Source organism: Aquila chrysaetos, chromosome 13 (genome assembly GCF_900496995.4).
Source record: "Aquila chrysaetos chrysaetos chromosome 13, bAquChr1.4, whole genome shotgun sequence".
In the NCBI taxonomy this organism is placed as follows: domain Eukaryota; kingdom Metazoa; phylum Chordata; class Aves; order Accipitriformes; family Accipitridae; genus Aquila; species Aquila chrysaetos.
In genome coordinates, this window is record NC_044016.1 from 11,775,643 (window position 1) to 11,800,760 (window position 25,118).

Genomic DNA, 25,118 nt, shown 5'->3' on the forward strand with positions numbered 1-25,118 from the left:
CTTTTCCAATCATCTTTAAAACTCTTTAGTCTTTTCAATCAAATCTATTTCAAATAGCTGCTAACCACCCAAGCCTACTAAACACAAAAGAAAACGTTTGACAGTTGGCAGCAAATGCTACTGCATAGCTTCCGTGGAGTCTCCAAGGTGTTTGAAGAATCTTGCAAAAGGACTTTAAAAAATCCTGAAGTCACCCAGCTGGCTCTGCATAGAAGAATCAGCTGCCTCATTAAACAAGATATAAAGCTATTGCATAAACTGACTTTTCATTTCCTCCTATGCGCTTCATTCTATGTCCTGTCACTGTCTCCTGTTGTTACACGGTAAAGCTGCAGGCACTGCTGCTCTGGAGTAGAAGGGCAATGATGTTCTGTATGGACGGGCACTACAGCAGTCTCCTAGTTTACTGCACAGCAGGAAAAAAAAAACAAAAAAAAACCCAAAACAGTACAGTTGTCCTTTAATGTTGTAAACAGAAGGGACTTGGGATTCTGGACCACAGGAGAAACTGGCTGACGGGAGAGGGGGGGAAAATAGGAGTCAAAGAATGTGAATTTTAATCAAGCCCAAAACAAAAGACTATAATCCTGGTTCTGTTATTTGATATTGTCTACTCTTATTAGGTACTCAACAATAACACCCAACATACAAATCAGTCCCCTACAGAGTCTTCCTTACCTCTGCTTACAAGTCTTCTGGTAACATCTCTTGAAAATGCATCCTTTTATTTCTAGATGCATTTTGCTGAACTGAACCCGTCAACCCTTTAGCACAGAACCTCAGAGTACAGAATGCAAAAGATTCAAGTCCAAAACAAAGGTACTAACTACTGAATGTACTTCTGTAGCAGAAACAAATAGCAAGCCTCTCTGCCAGATCCTTACAAAACTAATTTTATGATTTTCAGAGTATTCAGTACTTCTACTAGCATTATTGGTCTCCTGATACCATATGAAACTTAGAATAAACTGTACTATTTTTATGTACTAGCCTGACTCCCTAAAGAACTCATTCATTCACCTCATTATGTTTGCAATACTTTTGGTTCCTGTCTCATTTGTTTCTTTCTAATATCTTGCTAATAGTATTGATCAAAAATGTGGTTAAAACCCCCACTGTTTTTCTATGGGCAAATTCTTCTCTATATCAGCTCATATTATTTAAAACATCCTTTTTCCTTTGTAAGTGGGGTCTTATCTCAAAACTGTGGTTTGAGAAATACAAATAATAAAAGGCTTTTACAGCTGGATAGGTTTCCAGAGACACCCAGCATTAGCTTTCTAAACTAAATCTCAGAAAGTTTTGTAAAAGTGACATCTGAAAGTGTGCCAGTTAATGTATTAAAATGCAGCAATTGTATTTTATTAAAACAAGAAAAAAAAAGTCCCTTATTGTCTGTACACTTCCCAAGGAGCTAAGCATTTGGAGAGATATTAGATTCAATTCCAATTTCTGAGCATACAGATAGGGATACCTGATGTTTTTTGAAATTCTGAATTCATAGCTTGTGCAAGCTGCTAGGACAATCTCATTTACATTGGATTTTTATATGCTGGTGGGGAATGAGGGGAGGTTGGCAGGCACAAGGAGATGGAGGAGTAACGTGTAGTGGAGGGACACTTCTGTTGCACTCCCAAACCTGAAAGGCTAGAGCTTTCTAACTTCCCAGGAAGTGTTAAAACATTCACAATGACAAACCCTAATTTGCTGTTAGCTTCAGAATACTTTGAACTGAGAATTTCCAAACAGAGAAGATGTAGATGACCTAGAAAGGAGGTACACAGATCACTGTGCTGCCCCTCCAAAACTACCTGTAAGCAGAACTCTTCCTCAGTTCTTAATTCAAAGGCTTTGGCAAAGAAACTATAGGAAAATCAGGTGCCTAGGGCACCAAAAAGATAACCTGCAGCATATGTCCTGCACATCTGCCTAAACAAAGATGATTTTTTTTTTTTTTTTTTTTTTTAATGATCTTGTTCCATCCTTGGTGGCTTGAAAAAACATCGATACCATTTCACCCAGTGCTCCCTACCTCAGGATCCAAGCAGACTGGGGACAACTACACAAGCCGTTATTGTGTGGTACTGGCCCAGTAGTTATCATGGTAACAGAGACCATGTGAAGAGAAGGAATGCTAGGAGACCTCCTCACCTGCACAGACCTTGCCTATGCACTGGTCAGGAACATTTTTTTCCTCTTGATATCTGTAAGGGATTGTTGACTTTGCCTCCCCAAGACTCAGGTCACTCCAAGGAACCCAGACTGCTTCCTCTACAAGCTGGAGGAAAGGTCTCCTAGGCCTAGGGAAAGACAAGGGGCTTTGGAAAGAAATAGGCTCAGCTTCTGCCACTGATACCATTCTGGCTTTTTTCTGGAATTTTTGTAGTTTGTTCATCCTTTACTATCAGTCAGATGATAGTTGGATTTCATTAAGGCTGGTTTCTACTTTTTCGTCCCAAAACCACTATCCTTCAAACTCTGCAAAAAAATCAAATGCTTTTTCTTTTAAGGTAGTAACACTGAACAGTTCACTGAACAAAAAAAACCTTTTAAATCTCATAGAGGTTTTGCTACAAAGAAAGGCCTCAAGCCTGACACACGTGTTGTTTGGAGGGAGAGACCCATCCAGAGTTCTTTCTGAAAGCTGGTACTTCGTCCTAATTCACAGCAAAGACCTTTTCTGCTGCCAGTTGCCAGGGAGACTAGAAATACTATTCAGGCTTGGAGGGATCTTTTGTCTCAAGCTCTGAAAACGCTCTCACTGAGCATTTAAGGCCTTCTTCATTTTCTGTCATTTTAGGGGAGAAAAGGAGATGGAAATTTGTTATGGAAGGAGGAACAAGCATCCACAGAGCCCAATCATTTGCACAACAACGACCTCAAAAGAACAGCTCAACACCACCTTATCTTCAAGAAAAGAAAACAACTCCAATATAAAAGAAAATCTCCCTCCAACAAGTACCGATAGGCTAGTTGGTATACTCTTTCTTCTAACAAGAGGCTATAGAGGGCAGAGTAAGAAAACACTGCAAGGGTTCAGGCTTGCTGCCACCAGCAGCAAAACCAAAAAAGCCAAAGAAGAGGTAGACATACTCTGTCCTTTATTTTCTTGTGTAAAAAACATTTAGGGCAGAAACACAGGTCCTTTAAAAAACAAAACTATACAAAAAAACCCAGTGTCCTAGATCTTTTGTAAAACTTGATAAGCATCTGGTGAAACAGCCAAAATGATTAAAAGGGTTTCAATAATCCTAGCCCTTCGGTATAATGGCAAAATTTCTACACTTATTTATATTAAGGATTTGATCTTCCATATCAGCAGCTCAGAAAAAGAAAAAAATAAAAACCACAGAACAAAAACCAAACAAAACCTTAAGAAAAAATAGCTTGCACTGTATAGAAAACTACAAAAGTCATAGGCCATATGTTTGAACTGGTCTGCTTATGTTCCCAATAGCTACTTTTAAAGTCAGCATTGTGCCTATGTAAACTTAACCAAAGTTTAGAGAACCATTAGCTTAAGTGCATGGGCACTAAACACATTCTTTTTACATCTCAAATTTCTAGAAAAAACAATTTTAAAATATTTCAGATTATTGTCAAATGTCCTTCAGTTGCGTTGCCTGTACATGGAGTATAGGCATATCTAAAACATCTCTTACGTAGCATTTGAAAATGCATATAAAAAACCTGGGAAAGTCAGCAGATAAGGACCACAAATATTTTGTTGCTTATTCAATACACTATTTGTAGAAATTGCACAGCACAAGACACCCTGTGGTTTACAACTCAAGCAAACCACTTAAGACTACTCTAGCACAGCTCTCCAAGGCCAAAACAGTAACAAACAGCCATATAAAGTATTTACAAAGTTGCTTTCTTACACTGATAAATCTTTCTCTTGACACTAGTACCTGCAAGAATCTTTACCAAAAAACCTTAGCCTCTCATTCCACTGCCATTCTTAAAGACAGGCAGCACTGAAATATTGCCATTTTCTGAATGGGAACAACTTCAAAGCTTACCCAGACTGCAAGCATCTGCAATATACCAGTTCTTTCATTTTAATTAACCTGAATGCATCATATTGCAGCTAATAATTAAAACTTAAAAGTTGTTTGTTTTTACAAGCCTTTCTAAACAATCTTGTAAGCCAAGTTATCATTAACGAATTATATTATATTGTATAAGCAGAATAACCAACAGCAATTCTGAGTTAGATGCCATCAGAGTTGTAAACGGATTAATTTAAGATATTTTATCAAAATACAAAATATAACAAGAACATTCTACTTACCATTTTCACTATGTCAGCATAAGCTGATTCAACTATCACTCCACGATTTGTTGAAACATATTCAACCAGTTCATTCAGTGTTGCTCTCTTAATTTCTTTGCTTTTCAGGTCTGAAACAGAGTCCATGAAGTCAAAGAGTACACAACACTGTTGCAACTTCTGACAAAAAAGATCTTGCTGTTCATTGAAGGTGGCATCTATAGAAGAAAAAAAAAAACAAAAAAAAACCAAACAGAACCAACCAACACTTAAGTCTGTAGAAGCAAACACAGGATTTCTAAATATTTTGCTGACTAAAATTTGCATAGCTATCAGGTTTTTTTATTATGAGGAAGAGTATGCTCTATAGTCAGCAAATTAATAAGCAATACTGTCAAAACTGAAAATACCTATTCAAGTATATTAGAATGAAAGACCCGCCATTCACAATTGGTGTTCTGTACAAGAAATAATGGATAAACATATGGCAGTAAATATACTTATGGAAAATGAGTGCCTGAATTAACTTTATTTGAAATACATAGACATTAATAAGTACCAACTCTCCCTCACCAAAAGTCATATACAGAAGCAGTGTATCATACTAACCTTTCATTCATCCGATTTGTCTCATTCTGTTCCCTAATCCTTTATTATGTAACCTGCTTAAAAGCTGTAAAATCTGCTTTGAAGGAACCTTGTCGCTTTACCCCAATGCAAAATACTTCCCATACTTTTGACATCATGTGATGAATGTTTCTCTTAAGAAACAACTCCAATATTTCCAAAGGATTAATCCTGAATTTTCATGCTTTGGTCTAAATAATTTATTACAATCTTAGTCATGTAAGGTCTTCCAGCTTTTTTGGCCTATTAAGGCAACATGTTCGGCTATGACTTGGCATTTTCATTTCAGAGTGCAGTTTCTCTATAAGCTGATAAGCAAAATTCCTCCATTAGTATTTCACATTAGCTCTAAAAAGAGATGGATTGTTAAGTACTGTACACTTAAATTTAATACATCCTTAAAACATTGTAACTGGTCAAAAGTTGCACGATCACAACAAAAGAAGCCATGGTTTTAACTGAAAAATTGGTTTAATGTGCCTGTCATTCTTGTTTTTAATTGTTGGGGTTCTACGCCACTCCAGCAACATAGCATCACATCATCTATCAGTCAGTTGGGGTTTCACTTGTTCTTGTGAAAAATTTTTGTTTCCAATTTTATCTGCAAATAAGGAATGCTCTCCCCCTGAAGAAATTTCAAGACCTGTCTATAGCCAGACTACTAATCCCTTTGCTTCATTCATTCACTGCAGTATTGATCTTAGCACTGCTGTTTCACCATAAGGAAATTATCAAGACAAGAAAAAGGCAACTGCCTTGTAACACTGAGTATTGAAAATCTCGAGTCTCACTTTAAAATTTGAACAAATCACAAAAAGATCTCATGCTTCTCTTTATTGTTTAAGCATTATTCTAATTAAACAAACTTCATTTTAAAGTTTAACAACTCAGACGCTCTTTAATAATGCCAGCTCCTCAAGTTTCTTACCAAAACACTTTCTATTTAGTGGCTGGAACAACAGTCAACAGTGGTTTTAATGTTCAGTAATTATCTGATAGAATTCTTTCGTTTCCATAAGCAAAAAGTAATTGCTAAAATGGACGGAAACGCCTCCACTGTAATCCCAACCACCCACTCTGCCCTGAAAGTTCAAACACCAGAATATTGTATTGTATTCCCTTTCCCCATCTAACAGTTATGATCCTATTAAATGAGCATAACAACTTCAGTGAGCTTTTGAAAAAGCTAGCAATTACTACTCCCTCATAAAGAACAATTCATACTTTTGAATGTTAATTCTGCAGTTTTAACTATTTTTCTTTTGAATAAAAATCTTGCAATATGCTTATTTCACTCAGATAACTACAAAGACATGAATTGTTACACTCTGCAAAATAATGAGCATCAGCTGTAAAAACATCAGTAAGTTACATAACATTTCAGCTCAGATCTTCTAATATTCTACAGGGGATTGCATGAGTAAGTATTGTATCATAGCAACAAAGCAATAACAGTGACATGCTGAGGCTAAAATCCAAAAAGCCTAATTTAAAGAACCGACACAGGGAGGACAGCTTTTTTTGACACTAGCCCCAAGCTGATAGCCAGGCTCAAACAGGAGTCAAACCTACTCTTATTTTTCCTCACTACAAACTTAACTATACTCCAAGTTACAAAAGCCCAGCAGTGAGGCTGGGTATAAATACACTAATACAGTGTATTTAGTTGATGTTCGATAAAATAAAGTATCATTAACTGGAATTTACCCAGAAGTTTCAAAAACCAGCAGACAGCATCTGAATACTCCTAACACTGGTTAAAACAGACTAAAGACCTAAGGTTAAAAGCAAGTAACAGGAATTCAGACAATATAATCAAATCACTTATTACCCTCCCTAGAGTATCAAAGAAATCCCTGCATTAGCCACTTTTAGTTAGACATTAGAGTAACAGAGATCATATCTCTCCTGCCATACATCACCAGTCCATTTCATTAGCAATCTGATCTACCTCAATTAGACATGTTTTCTCAAATGAAAAACCTGCCCATTAATCTGTTTTGTTACTCTTATTATTTAAAGCAAAACTGAAGGAAGTATTTTCTTCTACGCCTACATCCATTTTCCATACTTATAAGGGGAATCATAAAATAAAGACATCTGCACGGGATGAAAATTGTGTACAACCATGGTAATAAAAAAGGTAACAAGAAAGCCAGTTCTGTTGTATCAGCACTACCTGTCTTCATGTACTCAATCACTGCTTGACACATAGCACATTTACCCTGGGAATGTTATGAGAGGTACCACGGGAACCACCGAGTAATTTGGGAAAATTTGTTTGTTGGATAGTGTTCTTAGCTTTTTAAAGCCTTGTCTTTAACTATCTTTAGCTATCCCAGCACAACAGAAGCTAGACAACTCTACGCAACAATAATATCATATTGCAATAGTTTACTCCAGTTCTATGAATAAAATAAACTGTGTCACCATAATTGCATAAATAGTGGAGCTTTTAGCTTTAGTAGTTTAACAACCTGTGGCATGATTTTTAAACCACTTCTAATTTAATATCTATCAATATTTCACCATACATCTGAAGTTCAAGATAATTGCTTTTATTCAAATACCCTAAATACCATAAGGACCATAGAAGATAATGTAGATTCAAAGTACAGAGTGGATGACTCAATAAAATAACCCTGTTGACGGGCGATATTGGGGGGAGGAGTAGGATAAAAATTGAAGCCTGAATTCTGTTACCAGCCTGTCCCTGAATTGCTGCATGTTGTTGGAAAAGACACTTTAGGGAGAGGAAAAAAAAAAAAAAAAAAAAAAGGAGGGAAGGAAACAAAACATGACGAAGCCTAAAGCAGGAAAAAAAAAGGAACAAAAGCATTTAATCCTTTTTAGAAGAATGTCAAGATACATATATTAAACCACACCCCAGAAAATGGTCTACACAGCATCTGATCCAGGTGAACAAAATGCAGTTGCCTCAACTTTATTTTCTAGAGGCTGCTCTACAGAAGTGCTATTTAGGAAATTCTTTAAATCCACTGTTACATTCTTTGAAAGGTTGGTTCTAAGTTGATCTGAGGTCCTTGGGAAAGTAGCAATGAGATTTTTAGGCAGCCACAGAAAGTCAATTCTTAATCAGGTATGATGATGGGAAATTCTAAAGCCAAGATTTCCATCCAACACCAAAAGAATTACTGTAAGTTATGATCCACTTTAACCATGACTCTTTCTAAGGACATTCATTGTCTCTTGTCATTTCCACAATAGATGGTAAAATGTTTGTAACTGATTAAAGTAGTTCATTTGATCGTTGCACTTCATAGTACTGAAATTCTCAACAGGCTATTTCTACTGTTTACAAAAACCTGATCATTACAGGCAGTAGCCACAATATCACAGGATAAAAAGTTACAAACAAGTTGACTTGGAAGTTCCTCCTGAGCAGAAGTTTTTTAAACATTAAAACTGCATGGTTGTACAGATTTGTCTCCAAATCGAATGCTTTCAAATTATAAAGTTGTCAATCCAAGTCTAAGCATGGAATATTGAGGTAAAAGATTATTTTTTCCAGGGAGGGCCCAAATGAAATACAGATAGGGAGAGTTCACAATCACAGAGCTACCTCACTAGTATGTAACTGGAGAGACAACTACCACCGTATCACTAGCCAGGGCACTACAATGACGCCTTCCCACAGTGTATTTATCACATATGTTTACGGGCCTTTCTCGTGGAAGGAAGAGATAGATTCTTCTCCCTTCTCAACAGAATTGTTTACGCGAGACCTTCCATACAAAGCCAGAGAACCTAACATAATCCTTGCTTCAATAGCAGCAACCAGAATCTAAGTCCACAGGAACTCCTCTCTAAACTACACAAATTGGAAATTCAAATAACACACTTTCCCTGCCAATACAAAGTAAACCCTCTCAAACATTTGCAACAAGTTTCCAATTTTTTTTTTTAAATATCTCTAACTAGGTAACTTCTTCCTGAAAAAGCTGCCCCAGGAAGATGCAGAAGCCAGAGAAACAACCATGAAGTTTTCCTCTGACAGCCTCTTAAAGCACTTCACATACAGCCGTTTCAAACACTTAGAGGACAACGATATTATAGAATAAAGTACTGCATCTCTCCTTACAGTAAATTGAAGTTGGTGGGCAATCCTACATTTCTACATAATTCCCTGACAAACTGAAATACAGACAAGGATTGATACATGACAAGGATTGTGCCATAGTTATGCCATATTCCACAGCATGAAGTTTAGCATTTAGTCTCTCTTGTCCGGTTACATTTACTGTGTTATATGTAGCTGTACTCAATGGTGGAAGGACCTGCCAGAGCAGAATAGAACCCTAACACTGACATGGAGAGAGAAGCACAGAAGCACATGCACTGTGAGACATTAAGTGTTTGGTTTGCTTTGCTTTTTGATTTATTTCTTCACATCAGTAAATTACTAACACTGTTGTACAGCCTGCTCTTTTCAGAGATACCATTAGTCTGGAAAGGGGTTAGTCCGATAAACTTTGCCCTAGTCTACATAAATCAAGCATAAGGAGTCCTGTTTAACCTAAATTTAAGATTTATTTTTGTCCTGAGGAGTTCTTGTGTGCATTGTTGTTGTGATCTCTTGTAGCATCTGGGTCAGTGTTTATGTTATAGGCATGGTAAAGCATTATTAAGAAATGGAGTTTTGATGAAATTTTGTAACAACAGAGGACAGAGGGAGCATGTTTCCAGGTTCTCAGAAGTCTACATCTGCAGCTTGACAGGCAGCAAAATAGCTGGCTGACAATGAAAAGGAGAGAGGTCTCTCTCCTCACTACCCCCTTGCCATTTATTCCTCCCTTCCCCTCCTCTGCTCCCAGTCACATCCATCCCTCAACACTGGCTCTGGAACTTGTCAGACTCTTCCGTGAGCTGCTTTAACTCAATAACATGGCCATATTAGTAAGGTTAAATGGCTTCTGGAGGGGCCTGATGTGCCTCAGCTCTGGCACAAGATTAGTGATGGGAGCAGAAACTCCTTTCAGCTGCAGTGAGCTGTTAAGTTAGCTCACCATCACCTTTGGAATCATATCATCCAACTATAGAGGTATGAGATAACTGAAAAATCCTACCTATGCATTAAGTTAGCTACTTTTTTGAATGATACTTTGGGGAGGGGTGTTGGTGTGGGGTTTTTTTAAATTGCTTTAAGCTCCTTTTTAAAGAAAATGTAGCCCCTGTATAAAATCTCACAGTATATTTGGCTATACTGGTAGTCTGTAACATTCTCCTGTAACTCTGTACACCTGTAACAGAATTTCCCACAATTCCAGCTTTTGGTAGCTCAGCAGCCCAACTGGAACTGGCGGGGCTACTCAGATGAGTACTCATGCAGCACCTTAGGTATCCAAGGGATCTTGTCATCAGTATTTTCAGGTTTTCCACACAGAAAAACTTTGCCACCCTAAGTACCATTTCTTAATAGACTAGCATTGTAGATTTCCCCCCCTACCCCCTCCATTCAGAGTTCAACAGCACATATTTTCAAATTACCTGTTACCCAAAAGTCTACAGCTGTTGCTGGAACTCTGGAAGGGACTGAGTAAGTTCCTCTGCATGTTTGCAGTAAACAGAGCTCTGACTTTCCAGGTCAGATAAGGAAATCAGACAGAACATTATATATCTTAAAAGCTAACCAGCTCCCTATACAGTAATATGTTTGTTCACTGGAGAAGGAGGTTTGGAAGACAACAAAGTAGAATGGTATTCTCAAACATTATGCTACAAGGTAATTCACACTACATACATAGGAGATAACCAAAACAAAGACTTGGCACAGAAAGCACATTGGTCAATCCTGTCTAGGACCTGTGTGCTCATACTAACACTTAACCTCTTCATTTCAGAAATCAAAAGAACTGCAAAGAAGCAATCAAGATAATGAGCTGAGCTTCTGCTGTACTTCCACTTAGAGGCAAACTATTCTGCAGATGGTCGTGAGGCAGGACTTGCACTGAGATCCACATGAACAGTACTTCAAAAATACACTGTTAGACCCTACTTGCTCAACTGTCCCTATAACACATTTTGTCCAAGTTAATATACACCTTTCCCCAGCCAGTTGTGCAAAGTCAAATTAAAATTGCCAAAACCAACCAACCTGCTAAAAATCATACCACCATCCAAGTAAATCCCCATTTTCTTTTGAAATAGCTAAGGAATCAGAAATTTTGCTCATTAGAATATTCTGGATTTAAGATTAATTCTATGACACGTGCCAAGGAAGAAAAAGAAAGAGAAAAAAAGGAAAAAAAAAAAGAAAAAAGAAATCACACATCAGAAGTAAAACTAAATGAGGATAACGATCAACAATGACTTTTATTCACACACAGAATTGTGATTTACGGAGTTAATTGCAAAGTCTAGGCTATAGATAATTACCAAGTCATTTACTAAAAGTACTCCTGGAAAGCTATCTTCCATCCAATAACAGACATTGTTTGTCCAGATAGTCTCCTCCACCACTCCACAGGGCCAGCAGTTGACCTTAAATCAGTCCAGAAAATCTGAAAAGCCTATGCTCATCTAACAATATCTGTCACAAATTGTGTGACATGACTCCTGGCAGTGATGGTAAACTGCAAGCGTCTTATCTGGATTGTTTCTACCATCTTCCAAGCTTTCTTATAATCTCATACAGTTAAGAGTCTCCAACTACTACCACGTCAAATCCCTTGATTTTACTGAAGATTTGAGTCAACCAAGACACTTCAGAAAGTAAGAAAGTATTCTGCTGAAGTGCTTTCATATTAATAGCCCTATTTCCTACTGTCTAATTACAGAATACAACATGCAGTCAGATGCAAAAAGTAATATAAGTCATACTCTCGGTCCCCAAAAAGTTAAATAGCAAGATTCTAGTAACCAGGTCTGCCACAATTCACCTCATTTCTACCACACTTTCTCAAAAAGGAGAATTAAAGCACCATTGATTCCTTAAACAAAAAAACAACTCACCAAACATACCAACCACTGGAACAGGAATATAAAACACCCTGAAGTTATCCTTAACAAAATGTACAACTTGAACAATACAAAGGTTTCCTCAAGAGCATACCACCAGTTCAGAATCTAACTGAAATTTAGTTCCATGCAACAACAACAACAAAAAGCCAAAAAAAACCCAAAAAACTGTCCAATGACCTGACACAGTTGAATCAATGCTGCTTTTGAAAGTACTGAGTGTGAGAGACTGAAAGAGTTAATGTCTCAAACATTGTGGTCAGGCAAGAGAAGCTGAGCCATTTGCGTATGGTTAACCGTATGCAAGCTTTTTCAGAGTGATACTATATTTATTATAAAAGGCAAAGAAGTTTCACTTCTTACACAGCTGAATTGTATGTTTTCAAAAAACAATTACACTACGCCTCTTGTGTTTGAACCAAGCTGTCATGGTTTAACCCCAGCCAGCCACTAAGCACCACATGGCCACTCACTCACCTCCCTCACAGTGGGATGGGGGAGAGAATCGGAAGGGTAAAGGCAAGAAAACTCGTGGGCTGAGATAAAGGCAGTTTAATAGGTAAAGCAAAAGCCGCACACACAAGCAAAGCAAAACAAGGAATTCATTCACCACTTCCCATCAGCAGGCGAGTGTTCAGCCATCTCCAGGAAAGCAGGGCTCCATCACGTGTAGCAGTTACTTGGGAAGACAAACTCCATCACTCCAAGCCATCACATCCCCCCTTCCTTCTTCTTCCCCAGCTTTGTATGCTGATCGTGACATCATATGATCTGGAATATCCCTTGGCTCAGTTGGGGTCAGCTGTCCCAGCTGTGCCCCGTCCCAACTCCTTGTGCCCCCCCCAGCCTCCTCACTGGTGGGGTGGGGTGAGAAGCAGAAAAGGCCTTGACTCTGTGTAAGCACTGCTCAGCAGTAACGAAAACATCTCTCAGTTATCAGTGTAATCAATGCTGTTTTCAGCACAAATCCAAAACATAGCCCCATACCAGCTACTATGAAGAAAATCATCCCAGCCAAAACCAGCACACAAGCCTTCTTCCACCAGTAAGCCAACTATTATGTTCCTCAATGCATTCATTTATGTTTTTGGCATACACTGCTACTGTATTTGATGTCTTCATTTAAAAACCATCAAGTAGTTTTAATGACTGATCATATGCCAGGATGGGCCTATCTTGACTATAACCAGAGGCTCTAAGAGCTTAGCATTCTCTCCTGCATGCAAGACATTAGCCCAAATAATGGTTTCACTGGCTTGACAGAGGTGTCATGGCTCATGATTATTAAGTAATAGTGATCTTAAAAATAATTTAAAATAGGAACCCTGCCTCTTTAAGGAAGACAGTGCTAAATTTAAAGGTGATAAATCCTATCACAGAATTAACATGCACAGCCAGGTCATTAAATGGGGAAAGAGGGGAAAGTAATTGATCTCTGGAATAGGAAATTGTTTCTCAGAAGATGTGAATATGGGATAGATGGCAACCTTTAACTTAAAATTACAAAAGTTGATACAAAGGTCTGAGAATTAAAACTGCTTTCCCAAAACAGAAAATACAACTCCTAAATAGCTTTTGTTACATTGAAATGGAACAAAAGTTTTTGATATGGTAAAACATACACGCTTTCAAGAAGTCCTCCTAACAAGAGGGCAAAGAAAGGTCAAGGTAAAGTCCTGGGTATATAAAAAGGTCCTCTCTCTGAAGTCTAACTCAGGTTATATTGTATTAGCCACAAGCTGAGAGCACCCACAGAGGCTGGCACACAACAACTTGTTACTCCTGGTAACTCACTCGTGCCAGGAAAATGAACCACCAGCAAGACCAAAGAGACTCTACAGAAAGGGAAGGAGAGAACGGACCAAGTTTCTGAGATTGTTGAATCAAAAAAGATCAGAAGGGACAATCGGTATGATGCTGCTTGTTCCTGACACACAAACTGCTAATTATACTTTTCACCAAACGCAAGCATTTGCCCTTAAAGAAATATTATTGAAGTGTAAAGGTTCAATACAATTTTGGATTTTCACAGGTAATTCTGAAGATGTAAAACAACCCTTAGGTTGTGACAAGGTAGATTCAAGGAACCGTTTCACATCTACCCTGTAAGTATTAAAAGAATAATCTGAACAGCTATTTTACTGCCCCAACAGCTGTAGTACTCTGCATATACATTACCAGGGGATAAAGACAGCTGAAAAGCAGGTGACAAAGTTGTGTGCCACACAGACTCAGTAAAAACTTAAGCTCAATATCCATTATACAGTATTATACATTATACTGTATTAAAAACAGTCTCTATTCATAGGAACATAAACACTTTCCTTGACGAGAAGACCAAAACAAATAGATTTGTACTTTTTAAGCTTGAAAGGACAGAAACTGTATTTACAATTTGAAAGTTCCCTTTTTATTAAGTCAACTGCAAAACTCCTGTATGACTGAAATTATGGTATTTTATAATTAGTAAGCATTGATAATGAAGTATGCCATAAGTGAATCTGGTGTGGGATATTATTTTTTAAAATCTATTAACTTGTATGTTCCCCCAATCACTTCCTCACCTTATCCAAATATAAAATTAATTTCAATAAGACACTGAAGTTCTCCAGTTTGCCATCACACTAGAAAATGCAAGTCAACATTACAAATCAATTTTGTTTGCGTTTTCCTAGAAACTGAAGACACACTCATGTTGTTTTCACATGGCAAAATTAGTGCTGAGTGTAATATAAGAATACCTTGTATTTGAAACCAAGGGGTAGCTGTTAAACATTACTTCACAGAAGTACAGGAACTCATTTTGCAGTGTGTGAAGGGGATGTATAGGGGAGCAATTCAATAGGAAGTCTGTGCCAGGGGAAACATGCAATCTAGCTTTTCAAAAGCCAAGGAAAAACCTCCTCTTCCCTCAAATCCCTGTGTAAATCTGGGTGGAAGTTACAGGTATTTAATTCATTCCTCAGATAAATATATACTTTACGAATTGGCTAAACCAGTGTTTCTTAACTTTCAAAGTTTTCTCAGACTAATAAGATAATGAGATATTTTATAATGATAAGTGTTACAGTAGGAAGAACCAAGATTAAATTAGACTGGAAACACCGGTGAAATCATGGTTCTGCTGCATTCAGTGACCTAACTCCCACTGACCTCAATGGGAATAGATCATCCCAAGCAGATGAATATTCAAAAGCACTTGCGTGATTTCTTTACCCACTTCACTTAAAATTTAAGTATTTAGCCTCATAAATAAAAAGTTGAGCTACTTTTTTTCATCAATTTTAACCATACTCTAACAGTTACGTTCTTTCCATCAAAAACTGTAAACTTCAGTGTTCAGTCATGAGGGATCCTACACTTAAGTATATTCCCATTGGGCAAAATCTCTTGGCTATTTTTAAACTCAATTTACACCATTTTGATGTACTGAGTTTATTTTGCTCCTGCTTCCTACTCTGAAGGGAAAATACACAGAAATATAAATTACTAAACCTTGTCCTTCCTGACTGTACTGTGGGACCCAGCCTATGCCTCTCTAGGGGATTCTGACATTTGCAATTTAATTTTCATCTCAAAATAATAATGACTGTTTTCCTACAGAATCCAACAATGCTGAAATGCAAAATTTATTTCACATATTTAATTCAAAGCCTAAGTTAAATTCTCATCATTTTTTGCCATTACATACGTGTGGAACCAAAATTTATGCTGCTTAACAAGACTTCAGTCTTACACATATGCCATATTATAAGCAAGCATAGAATTTTTAATGAAAAACATCATACACTTTTCAAAAGTTTTACCCAATTACACTAAATTGCAACCTTTTTTTGTTAAACCCATTTTATTCTGCTACACTTTCCCATAGAATTTTACTTGGGAAGAAATAAATAAAATAAAAGCTGTGCTTTTATTTTTTAAAGGACCAACCATCTACAGAAACAAAGTAACCTATTAAATCACATCTAAAAGTTCACTTGTTTATGCAGTGATGCACCCTGCTAATTCTCAAATACAGCAATAGCAGAAATAAAGCTGTTCCACCCTTCATATTCAGACAAATTGCTGTGACTTTTTATTCCTGCTCTTCTTCAGATCAGCATTCCTGGCCCATGCTCTATTGTCCTTCTCTAAACTCACTCACCTCATCTCTTCTTTCAGATCTGAGAAAATCTACTGTGCTGCTTTTACCTCTGTTATCCACAGCTTGTCAACTCTCCAAGTGTGTGATGGTCTCAGATAGAAACTTTTAATCAGTAATTTGAAGAAGTAAACTTGTATAACATATTGAAAGTTTTGCTGTTATGGTAGGGAATAGCTTTAATGCCTTTAATTCTCAAGGGTTTAAAAATCACTTACTACAATTAGAACATCTTCCTTTTGTAGCACTGTTCTTGAATACACACGTGCAAATACAATTTTTGTTGTTACTTGCACCTTGACCTCCCAGCTCCACAGCAAAATTCATACTTCTCTTCTGAAACATATCAATGAAGCTGACAAAAACTATAAATTTCACCAAAGCTTTGCTTGGTAAGATAGTGAGAAACAATGGCCAAGAGAGGAAACTTGAGATGAGAACAAGATAGAAATCTTTTCTCAGTAGTAGCCAGGCAACACAACAGCACAATCTTTTTTAAAGAAAAATCTATAGCCTTTTCCCTTCACCATATTCATAGCAGCAATACATGCTGCTACTAAACAGGCTACAGGTCACCTACAATTCTGATCAGACTGCTCTCTCTTCCCATAGCCTCCATACCCTTAACATACTAAGGCCTAGTATCCTGCATCTACATTTCACCAGCCTTTCTCAGCTTCAGTTCCCATACACACCCCCCACCCATATGGTAGCCAGAGCAGTACTACTAAACACAATGACTGAAAGTGAATTTCATGCTCTAATCATGGTCACTGCTGTTATGTTCTCCTCATTTTTAAATTCGCAAGACTCTCATTTGATGAACCAAGTCATCTGCAATCAGCTCCTGATGTACAGAACAAAAACCCTAAGCCCATGAAGTTTCAGGAAGATCATGGGAAGTTCAAAAACCATGGCTGCAATGAAAGACTATGAAGAAACTACAAGAGTATGATAAGAAACATTTCCAGAAAGTTTCACAGCCAACAGGAATGTTGAGACTCTAAATACTGAGCTTACCACAGCTACTGGAAAGGAGCTAGCTCCTGCCCTCTCTTCCCAGTTAAGCTTCTCTAATCAGCCCACCACTTCCATACTACCCCCTCACCTGTAATACACTTCTGGGTTCTTGCTTGTAGAAAACTACAAGTTTTCAGTACGCTTAGTTGCTGTGCCTAGCAGTACTACAGACAAGAAAACCACAGAAAAGCCATGCACAGTAGCCCCACAGAGCATAGCAGATGAGAGTAGCATAGTAGATCCTGAAGTATCTGTACAGAATAGCGTAGTACATACTGAATCATCAGTCTTGCTACTGAGCTACAATAGCTACTGAGCATGTCTTAGAATTTGGACCAAATCAGATCCACTTTCATTAGTAACTATGTCCTAAGCTCCCACGTACAGCAAACATTAAACCTCAAGACAGTAAGATTTTTTTTTTTTTTTTAATATTGACACTGTACGATTTATTTTTCCTCTAGTCTTAGGAGCAGTTTGAACTGTTTTTGCTGAAACTAAGAAAATTAGCCTGAGGAACAGTTCCAAATAAAACTGTCCATACTTGGCACGGAAAACTTCAGTCCAAACAGTTTAGCAATGCTGTAAGCAGCTGAGAATAAGGTCTTGTGAAGGAAAATTGTAGGCAACCTTAACTATGATGAGCTCTGCCTTTAAGTCAAAAGTATACTATGAAATAGGCATCTTGTAGACAACATACTTCATTGGCCATGAATTCAGCAAAATTTAACAGAAACTAGTTCAGTAATAAAAATCAGTGATTCAGACATCAAAAAGAAGCTGTCGCTGTTGGTCCAGTTTCTAGTAGAGCATTTTGCCAAGGAAGTCTTATAAAACAGACATTACTTACTACCTATTCATCTAGTTTGGCTGTGGTTCCAACCTTCAAAATCCACACGCTGTTACGAAACTATAAATATAATTTTAGCCTGCTAGATTAAAACAGGATTCAGGACTACAATGGCACAGAAGCTGAATCTTATACCCTTCCCAATGGAAGTGACTTTTTTGCATAAGAACACAACGCATATCCCTTCTATGTTTAAACAGAATATTAATCTGTCCAGAACTGTTGGTATGACACCTTTTCAAAAGCACTGAATGATTTTAAGATAGATATTAAAAAAAAAAAATCTGTAGATTGAAATAATCTTCTTTTAATCAGATAGCCTCGAGCAATAAGTAATTCCATTTGTATTTCCTACAGGAACCAACATTAAATTCAGCACCTGCAAAAGTAATATCTGACTAAACTAGAAAGCAACGAATATGGAAAAAGAAATCTGATACTAAGCTGGCACACAGAAGATGTGAAAGATTTAAATAGAAAAGTTCATGTGAAGACTGTCAATAGGCTCTATATTTAGGAGTTGCTCTTGATGGAAGTATATTCTAAGACCAAAAATTCAAGTCTAAGGATAAAAAAGGTCAATTTGTTAAGAATTAAAGACTAAATGTTCCACTCCATAAACTAGGAACGGTTCCTTAATATAGAAAAAAAAATTAAACAGCTCATTTTTCATGAAGCTACATTAGAATATTAAAAAAATTCTTAAAGCTTTTATAGCTATTATAGGTTCTCTATTTCTCAAGATTGTTACTTCACTAAACAGAATTTTTGACTACTTTACAGTACGCCCTGCTGAGATTATACAGAAGAGTTACAACTAAATTCCTCACAGAACATCCCCATTCTTCATCTGAAATAAAGATTATCTCTCTTAATGACTCCCCCAAGAAGATCGTAGTTGCAAGGGATGTTGAATACAAAAGGTAGAGAGAGGATGGGGGACTACAGAAGAGGAAATAATGATCAATCGTGAGGGATACAAAAAAAAAAGTGCAAATCTGAGACAGAAAACTGTCATTTCACTTACAAATATTTATTAAGGCTGTAGTAAAAGTAAACCATTCTAAAATTTTGATGGACGTTTTCCTTTGGGGAGCAAAGGCAACTTAATATGAGGAGAGGATTCCTCTCACCTGTTTTTTAACTCCACTTATTTTTGTCACTCTGAAGCACACGCTATATGACTACATATATGACTATATGTCCCTCCCCACGGCAGGGGGGTTGAAACTAGATGATTTTTAAGGTCCCTTCCAACCCAAACCATTCTATGATTCTGTGACTCAAAACATTCAAAGTTTAAGGTTTGAACTGACCCTGATAGATTTAATAACGTTAAAATTTTACCCATAAGCAAGCTTATTAGGCCTTCCTGTAATGTTTCCACAAAAGCTTAGCTTGAACATGGTACCTTGTTTTCAGTCTAACCAAAGCTCTCTCTCAAGGGTTTAAGTAAAGAAAATACAATGGTTAACACCTATTTTAGGCCCCGTACTTGATGTCGAAACTACATACTGGAAGGTCGTCTTAAAAATGTCTATTCCAGTATACTTCACCACCATAACTCTCAGCCCCACAGAGATAGTTATAACCATCACTAGCCTAGGGTTGGAAGATTTTTGGACCACTTTCCAGTTCTTCTGCTGTAAGCACCAGAGTTTTCTCTGTGGGGAGGCAGTTTAATTTGGAAGTGAATACTAAGAATTTCTTTTCATATATTTGTTCTCTGAGCACAATACAGGAAATAAGCCCACGGTGACATGTGTCTTCCCAAATGGATATTCACTATTGAGAAGATCACAGAAAGGAATCAGGAAATGTTTATTCATTCCAGCTGCACTTGACATGTTTGGTACACAGGAAAAAAGGTGTATTTGCTTTACAACCTGACAGACCACATTAACTGTGCTAACTAAAAGCAATGAGTTGTGTTTTCTATTCACCATTTTCCACCTGTATTTTTACACGCTGCTTCAATAAAAAATTACAGCAACAAATATGCATACTTTTACTGTAATAAGTCAGATCAGGTTCCAAGGTCAAGTTGTATCTCTTTTTTCAAAAATGAAGGTAACTGCATGTGCTATTGCAGTCTTTTAAAAGACTTGCTATTGAGACAGAATTGCCACTTCTGAAGACCTTAAAAGTAACACTTCCTTTGTCAGTTTTCTTTAAACAACACCCTCAGAATTGTCCATGAAGTGATAAAGTCCTGCTGTTAACCAGCATGTTATTTTGGCTGCAGATTTTTCAAAGGATTTGTATTATCTAAACTATAAAGTAGCACAATGAAAAGGAGATGGGGGGGGAAGTAACTTCAACTTCTAACAGGTTTAGCAAGCTTTTTTTTCCCTTTTAAATACAGTCACTGGTTCTTCAGTATTTCTTATTCAGCTTTTAAACAATACAGTAAAATGGACACTATCCTGAATAACAAACACATAGGAAACCTGCTAACTTAACTGAAGAACACACTACTAATTTATTTTAGGTATCCTGACATCAGTCACATTTTGTGTAGCTTTTATCTAAAAATGCCAGATATCTATCACACACAACAATTAACATTAAGCTGAACGTTAATGACAACACACAATCTTGCTGCCTGTCCTCTCAATCTAACACCCCCCCCAACCCCCCCCCAAAAAAACCCACCCCAACTGCAAAGGGAAAAGAACCTACTATTTGGGACTGTTACCTACTACTTACAGATATATTTCTTCTCCTAGCAGTGATACAATACGCAACCAAATTAAGGAATTTTGGTAAAACACAGCAGCAGCACAACTAACTCCAGAAATATGTATTTTTAAGATTATCTGTCTAGAAGCTTTCAAAAAACGCAACTATGAAAGCATGTTACACAATCTGATCTGGCCATTTCAGTGGCAAACAAACAACAGTCCCTCGATAAAAGGAAAAAAAACCACAACACTATCTACCCAAGAAGGTACTTTTTGAAGTGGATAGGTAATTTTTATTTTTCTTCTGGAACATCTCTCCTTCCAGTAAAAGAGATGCAAGTATTTTAGGCCAGTCTGACAAACCTACCAGGGAGTTTTAGAATACAGTTTATACTTATTTTACAATATTTTTTTCTTAAAAGTGATGAAACAAGACAGTAACTATAAACAAGATGAAATATTTTACAGCAGCATAATACCAAACTGCCTTTTTTCAGCTACAAAACACTACTTTTCTCCCAAGACAGGCTTCAAATACCTCAGATTTAACCATCTATTTGAAGATAACTGGAAAACCAAAAAGTGTTAATCTAATTTCGTAAGCATACGCTAAGCACCCTTAGGCATCAGTATAATGACTGTACTTTCCTTTTTCAGCCCCTCCCTGGGAACACTGACTACTACTCTGTAAGTGACTGGCAGCATCACAACTATTACTGAATTCTATAATAACCTTAAAGAATAAAGCAAAGCATCTTCCCAAGACGTGTGATTAGAACAAAAAGTTTACAAAATGATATGTTTATAGAGAAAGAAAACACCTTCCTTCTAGAAGCTTTTTTAGTTTGGGGGGCAGGGGAAGTTCAAGACAGGAAGGAAGAGAGGGAGCCTCAAGCAGATGGAGAGAAATCATCCTATGTCCATAGCTACGTTCAGGACAAATCTAACATCACAAACCCAAGGGAGAAAACATGCAGAAGAGTGCTGCCCAACTTTCTGCTAACTGGTTAGTCGGGATACTATATTTCATAAAAGTATATTTTGCCCACAATTTATGTTCTGAAGCAGGTTTAGAAGGCAAGTCTTTAAATTGAAAATCATAAAGACAGATATGATTTTCCTTTAAGAATTTAATGCAATTCAAACTACTACAAAACTCTGCATAACTGAAGAAATTCCTCTGATAGTTTATGGCCTCAAATTTCCGAACATCTGAGCTGCTGATGCCATGCAAAATTTCTCTAAGTAAAAAGCTGTAAAACCACACCGACAAAACTGTAATATTTAAACGTATAGAGTTAAAAATTTAATATTGAAGTCCAAGCTCAGCAAAGAATGTAAACTTGGATATTTTGCTGATTTAAGCTGGAATTACTCCCTGAATAAAGTATGTATGTTTAACTGTTTGCTGGATCAGGAGTCAAACTTTCTTAAGTCTGCCACCTATGTGCGATATTTACCAAGTGCTTTTACAAGGTCTCAAGTGTGATTTTATAAAAATGATCTCTGAGGAAAATATACTGTCTAAACAGCACGTAAATAGCAGAAACTAAATACTGATTTCAAACATAATATTCCGGTTATAAATTCCTCAAATCAAACTAGTGTACCAAGACAGGACACAACTTCACAGAGAAAAGAAAGCTCAAACCAAACAGCACGAACACCCCTGCTGTTGTTAAAACTAACACACAAAGCTGCTGCAACAAACATGCTAAAAAAAAAACCCCAAACCCTCACCTTGTTACTCTCCCACCCAAGCTTACTTGCATTTAATAACATTTCTGCCAGTTTTATTGTTCACATACACGTGCCACTCAGGAGCAGGAAAAAAAAAATTGTCGTGAAATACTACAGACATGACTGTAAAAAGCATAAAAATCAAACAGGAAAAAAAAATTACTTAGTGTGCAGGAATATTTTTACATTTGCTGTATTTCATTCAGATTTTGGATATCTGCTGGAAATGATCAGAGATTTTCTCTACCATCACATGATGCAGCTTCAAAAACCTTAAGACTTTAAGACTAGTGGAAGTAAAACTAATATGCTGGGTCATGTTAAGGTACTATCTCTCACTTATTTTTCAGGTCCCTGTCAAATACTTTAATAACAAGTTTATATTCTCTGCCTAGTAACTATTTCTGTAATTCTTAAAAGAAATAATATACAGAAATTTATTTTGATGCTCAAAGGTGTGGAAGGTTGCAATTAACTTTCGTTTCATTTTTCTAATCTAACGAACTGAGTCTTTTCAGATTTTAGCTCCAGTACAAAGATAAAAGCTTCACTATCTATTTTAATGTCAGTAATGCCAGCATCTACAACTTTCATTCACTTGTGAGCGTTCACATACAGCACTATGCAGGAGAAGGTCTCTGAGGCAACTCCTGATCATTAAAGAGACAGGCAAAACATCATTCAAACACTGTCCAAAGGTGATGGGAAGGAACCAAGAAGCCAAACGCAAACTCTCTCCGGTAACTCAGGATATTCTGCCACGGGCAAAGAGTTCCTCTTTGCAAAATCCCCCCGTAGGAGGAGCCACCACTCGCTCCTAGGTTTTAGTGCTCAATTCCCTGCACTCCTGAACTCAACTTACCTACGTTTTCCTCAATAAGCCCTCAAAAAGCACACCTGCCCCCCTAACGCTCACTCCTAAATTACCCAGAAAAGGGGTGGCGAGTCAGTGGGGTCCTTCCCCGGGGCAGTAAGCGAGAACCGATCTGTACGACGCTCGTTCGTATGAGCAGAGGAAGCGAGCCCACCCGCACACAGAACTACTCCTGCCGGCTCCCTACCTGGAAAGCAGCGGGAGCGGAGGAGGACACGGCTAAAGGGCAGAGGGTGAGGGGGAAGGGGACGAGCCAGGACAGGCGGCGACAGGGCAGCGCGGGGCAGCAAAGCGGTGTCAGAAGAGGCAGCGCAGCCCCGGGCGGCCGAGGGCACCGGCACCTGCAGCCGGAGGGCTGGGGTGTGCAGGAGAGGGGGCGGGGGGGGGAGACGACAGACCGGTACCTTTGAGCTGGGGCAGCGGCGAGAGCTCCACCTGGCTGCTCTGGCTGCGGAACTGCGAGGAGCCCTGCGAGCGCTTCTGCCTCTGAGCCTTGCGCACCGATTTCCGTGTGAAGCCATCCACTTTCTCCGCGGCAGAGATGGCCGCCGACATGGCTGGGCGATGAGGCGGCGCGGGGGGACGTCGCTCTCCAGAAGCATATATTAAAGCGGAGGGAGAAGCGGGCGGGCAAAAAAAGGGCTTAAAAAAAAAAAACCCAAACCAAAACCAAGTCCTCCCTGCCCTCACGCCCGCCCGCGCACGCACACACCCCGACGGGGAGAGAGGAAGAAAGGGCTGGCGTCCTAGCGGCGAGCGGGGCGGTGGTGCCGGCGCGGGCTGCTGGCTGCCGGGCGCTGGGGAGGCTCCTGGGTCCGGGCTGCCGCCTCGCTCCTCTGTTCCTGCTTCCCTCGCCGTTTCCTCTCCGCGCGGAGCCGGCTGCCGGGGAGGCGGGGGAGAGCGGCGGTCGGCGAGGGAGCGGAAGGGGGGGAGGAGGAGGAGGAAAGGGAAAAACAAACAAACAAACCCAACGACAACTTTGCCCGGCGAGGCGGGCGGGCGCCAAACTTTCCCGCGGGGGGGGGGGGGGGGGGAGAAGGGGGGGACGACGACACACCGAGCTCCCACTCTCCTCAGGGCAGGCGCGACGCGAGCCGCCGCGGGCCGGGCTCGGCCCCGCCGCTGCCCCGCTCCCGCCTCGTTCGCTCCGCGTCCCCCTCAGCCGGGCTCGCCTGCGCCAGCCCGCGCCGAGCCCGCTGTCATCGGCCGGACTCGCCCCTGGGCCGAGCTCGCCGGGGAGGCGCCTTCCACTCCCCGCTCCCCAGTCGCTCGCTTCTACACGCCCCTTCTCCGCCTTCAACCGCTGCCGGGTGCTCCCCGCGCCTCCGCCGTCATCCTGCCCCCTCCTGCTCCGCCGGGGGCCGCCACGAGTGTCTCCGCCCGCCGCAGCCGCGCCGCCAGAGCCCCGGAGCCGGCGGGCGAGCGGCCGCTCAACTTGGCGGAGCGAGTGGAGTTGAGGGGAGGAAGGAGGGGAAAGAGGCGGGGCGGGGGCGACCGCGAAAGGGGCGAGAAGGGGCGAGAGGAGGGGCCGTTGCTGGCGGCGCTGGATGATTGACGGCGCAGGATGGCCAATGATAAGAGAGAACCATGGAACACCCCCCTCCTCCGCGCAGGGCTGTGCGGACGACGCGGGAGCTGGGACGCGCGCCGGAGACGGCGTGATTGACAACAGACTTCTCCAACCGAGAGGAGGGGAGGTGGGGTGGGCGGGGTTTTCATGGCGACGTGCAACGCGAGGGAAGAAGGAAGAGGGAAGGGAAGGGACGGCCGTGGCGGGCGGGGCGGGCACCGGCCAATCCGCGCCGGGAAGGGGGGCGGTCGCGGGTAAGCGGCGGAGCGGGGACGTTGGGAGCGCGACGCCGCCGTTACGGCGGAGCCCCGTTACCGCGGCGGGCCCGGCCGCAGCGGCCGCCTTCTCCTTGTGG

The 25,118-nt window shown here is 39.7% G+C and overlaps 1 protein-coding gene across 2 annotated transcripts in view; it reads right to left on the bottom strand.

The window, feature by feature from the left end:
* Nucleotides 1-24,670, bottom strand: part of PPP2R5A (protein phosphatase 2 regulatory subunit B'alpha) — a 47,695-nt gene extending 23,025 nt beyond the window's left edge. For both annotated transcript variants that reach the window (XM_030035013.2, XM_030035012.2), the window contains exons 1-2: nucleotides 23,598-24,670; nucleotides 4,298-4,494 (exon numbers count right to left, since the gene is read on the bottom strand). In XM_030035013.2, the coding sequence (XP_029890873.1) occupies nucleotides 4,298-4,494; nucleotides 23,598-23,748 (348 nt within the window). In that variant the 5' untranslated portion in view covers nucleotides 23,749-24,670. The remainder of the gene's footprint in view (nucleotides 1-4,297; nucleotides 4,495-23,597) is intronic.
* Nucleotides 24,671-25,118: the final 448 nt, after the last annotated feature.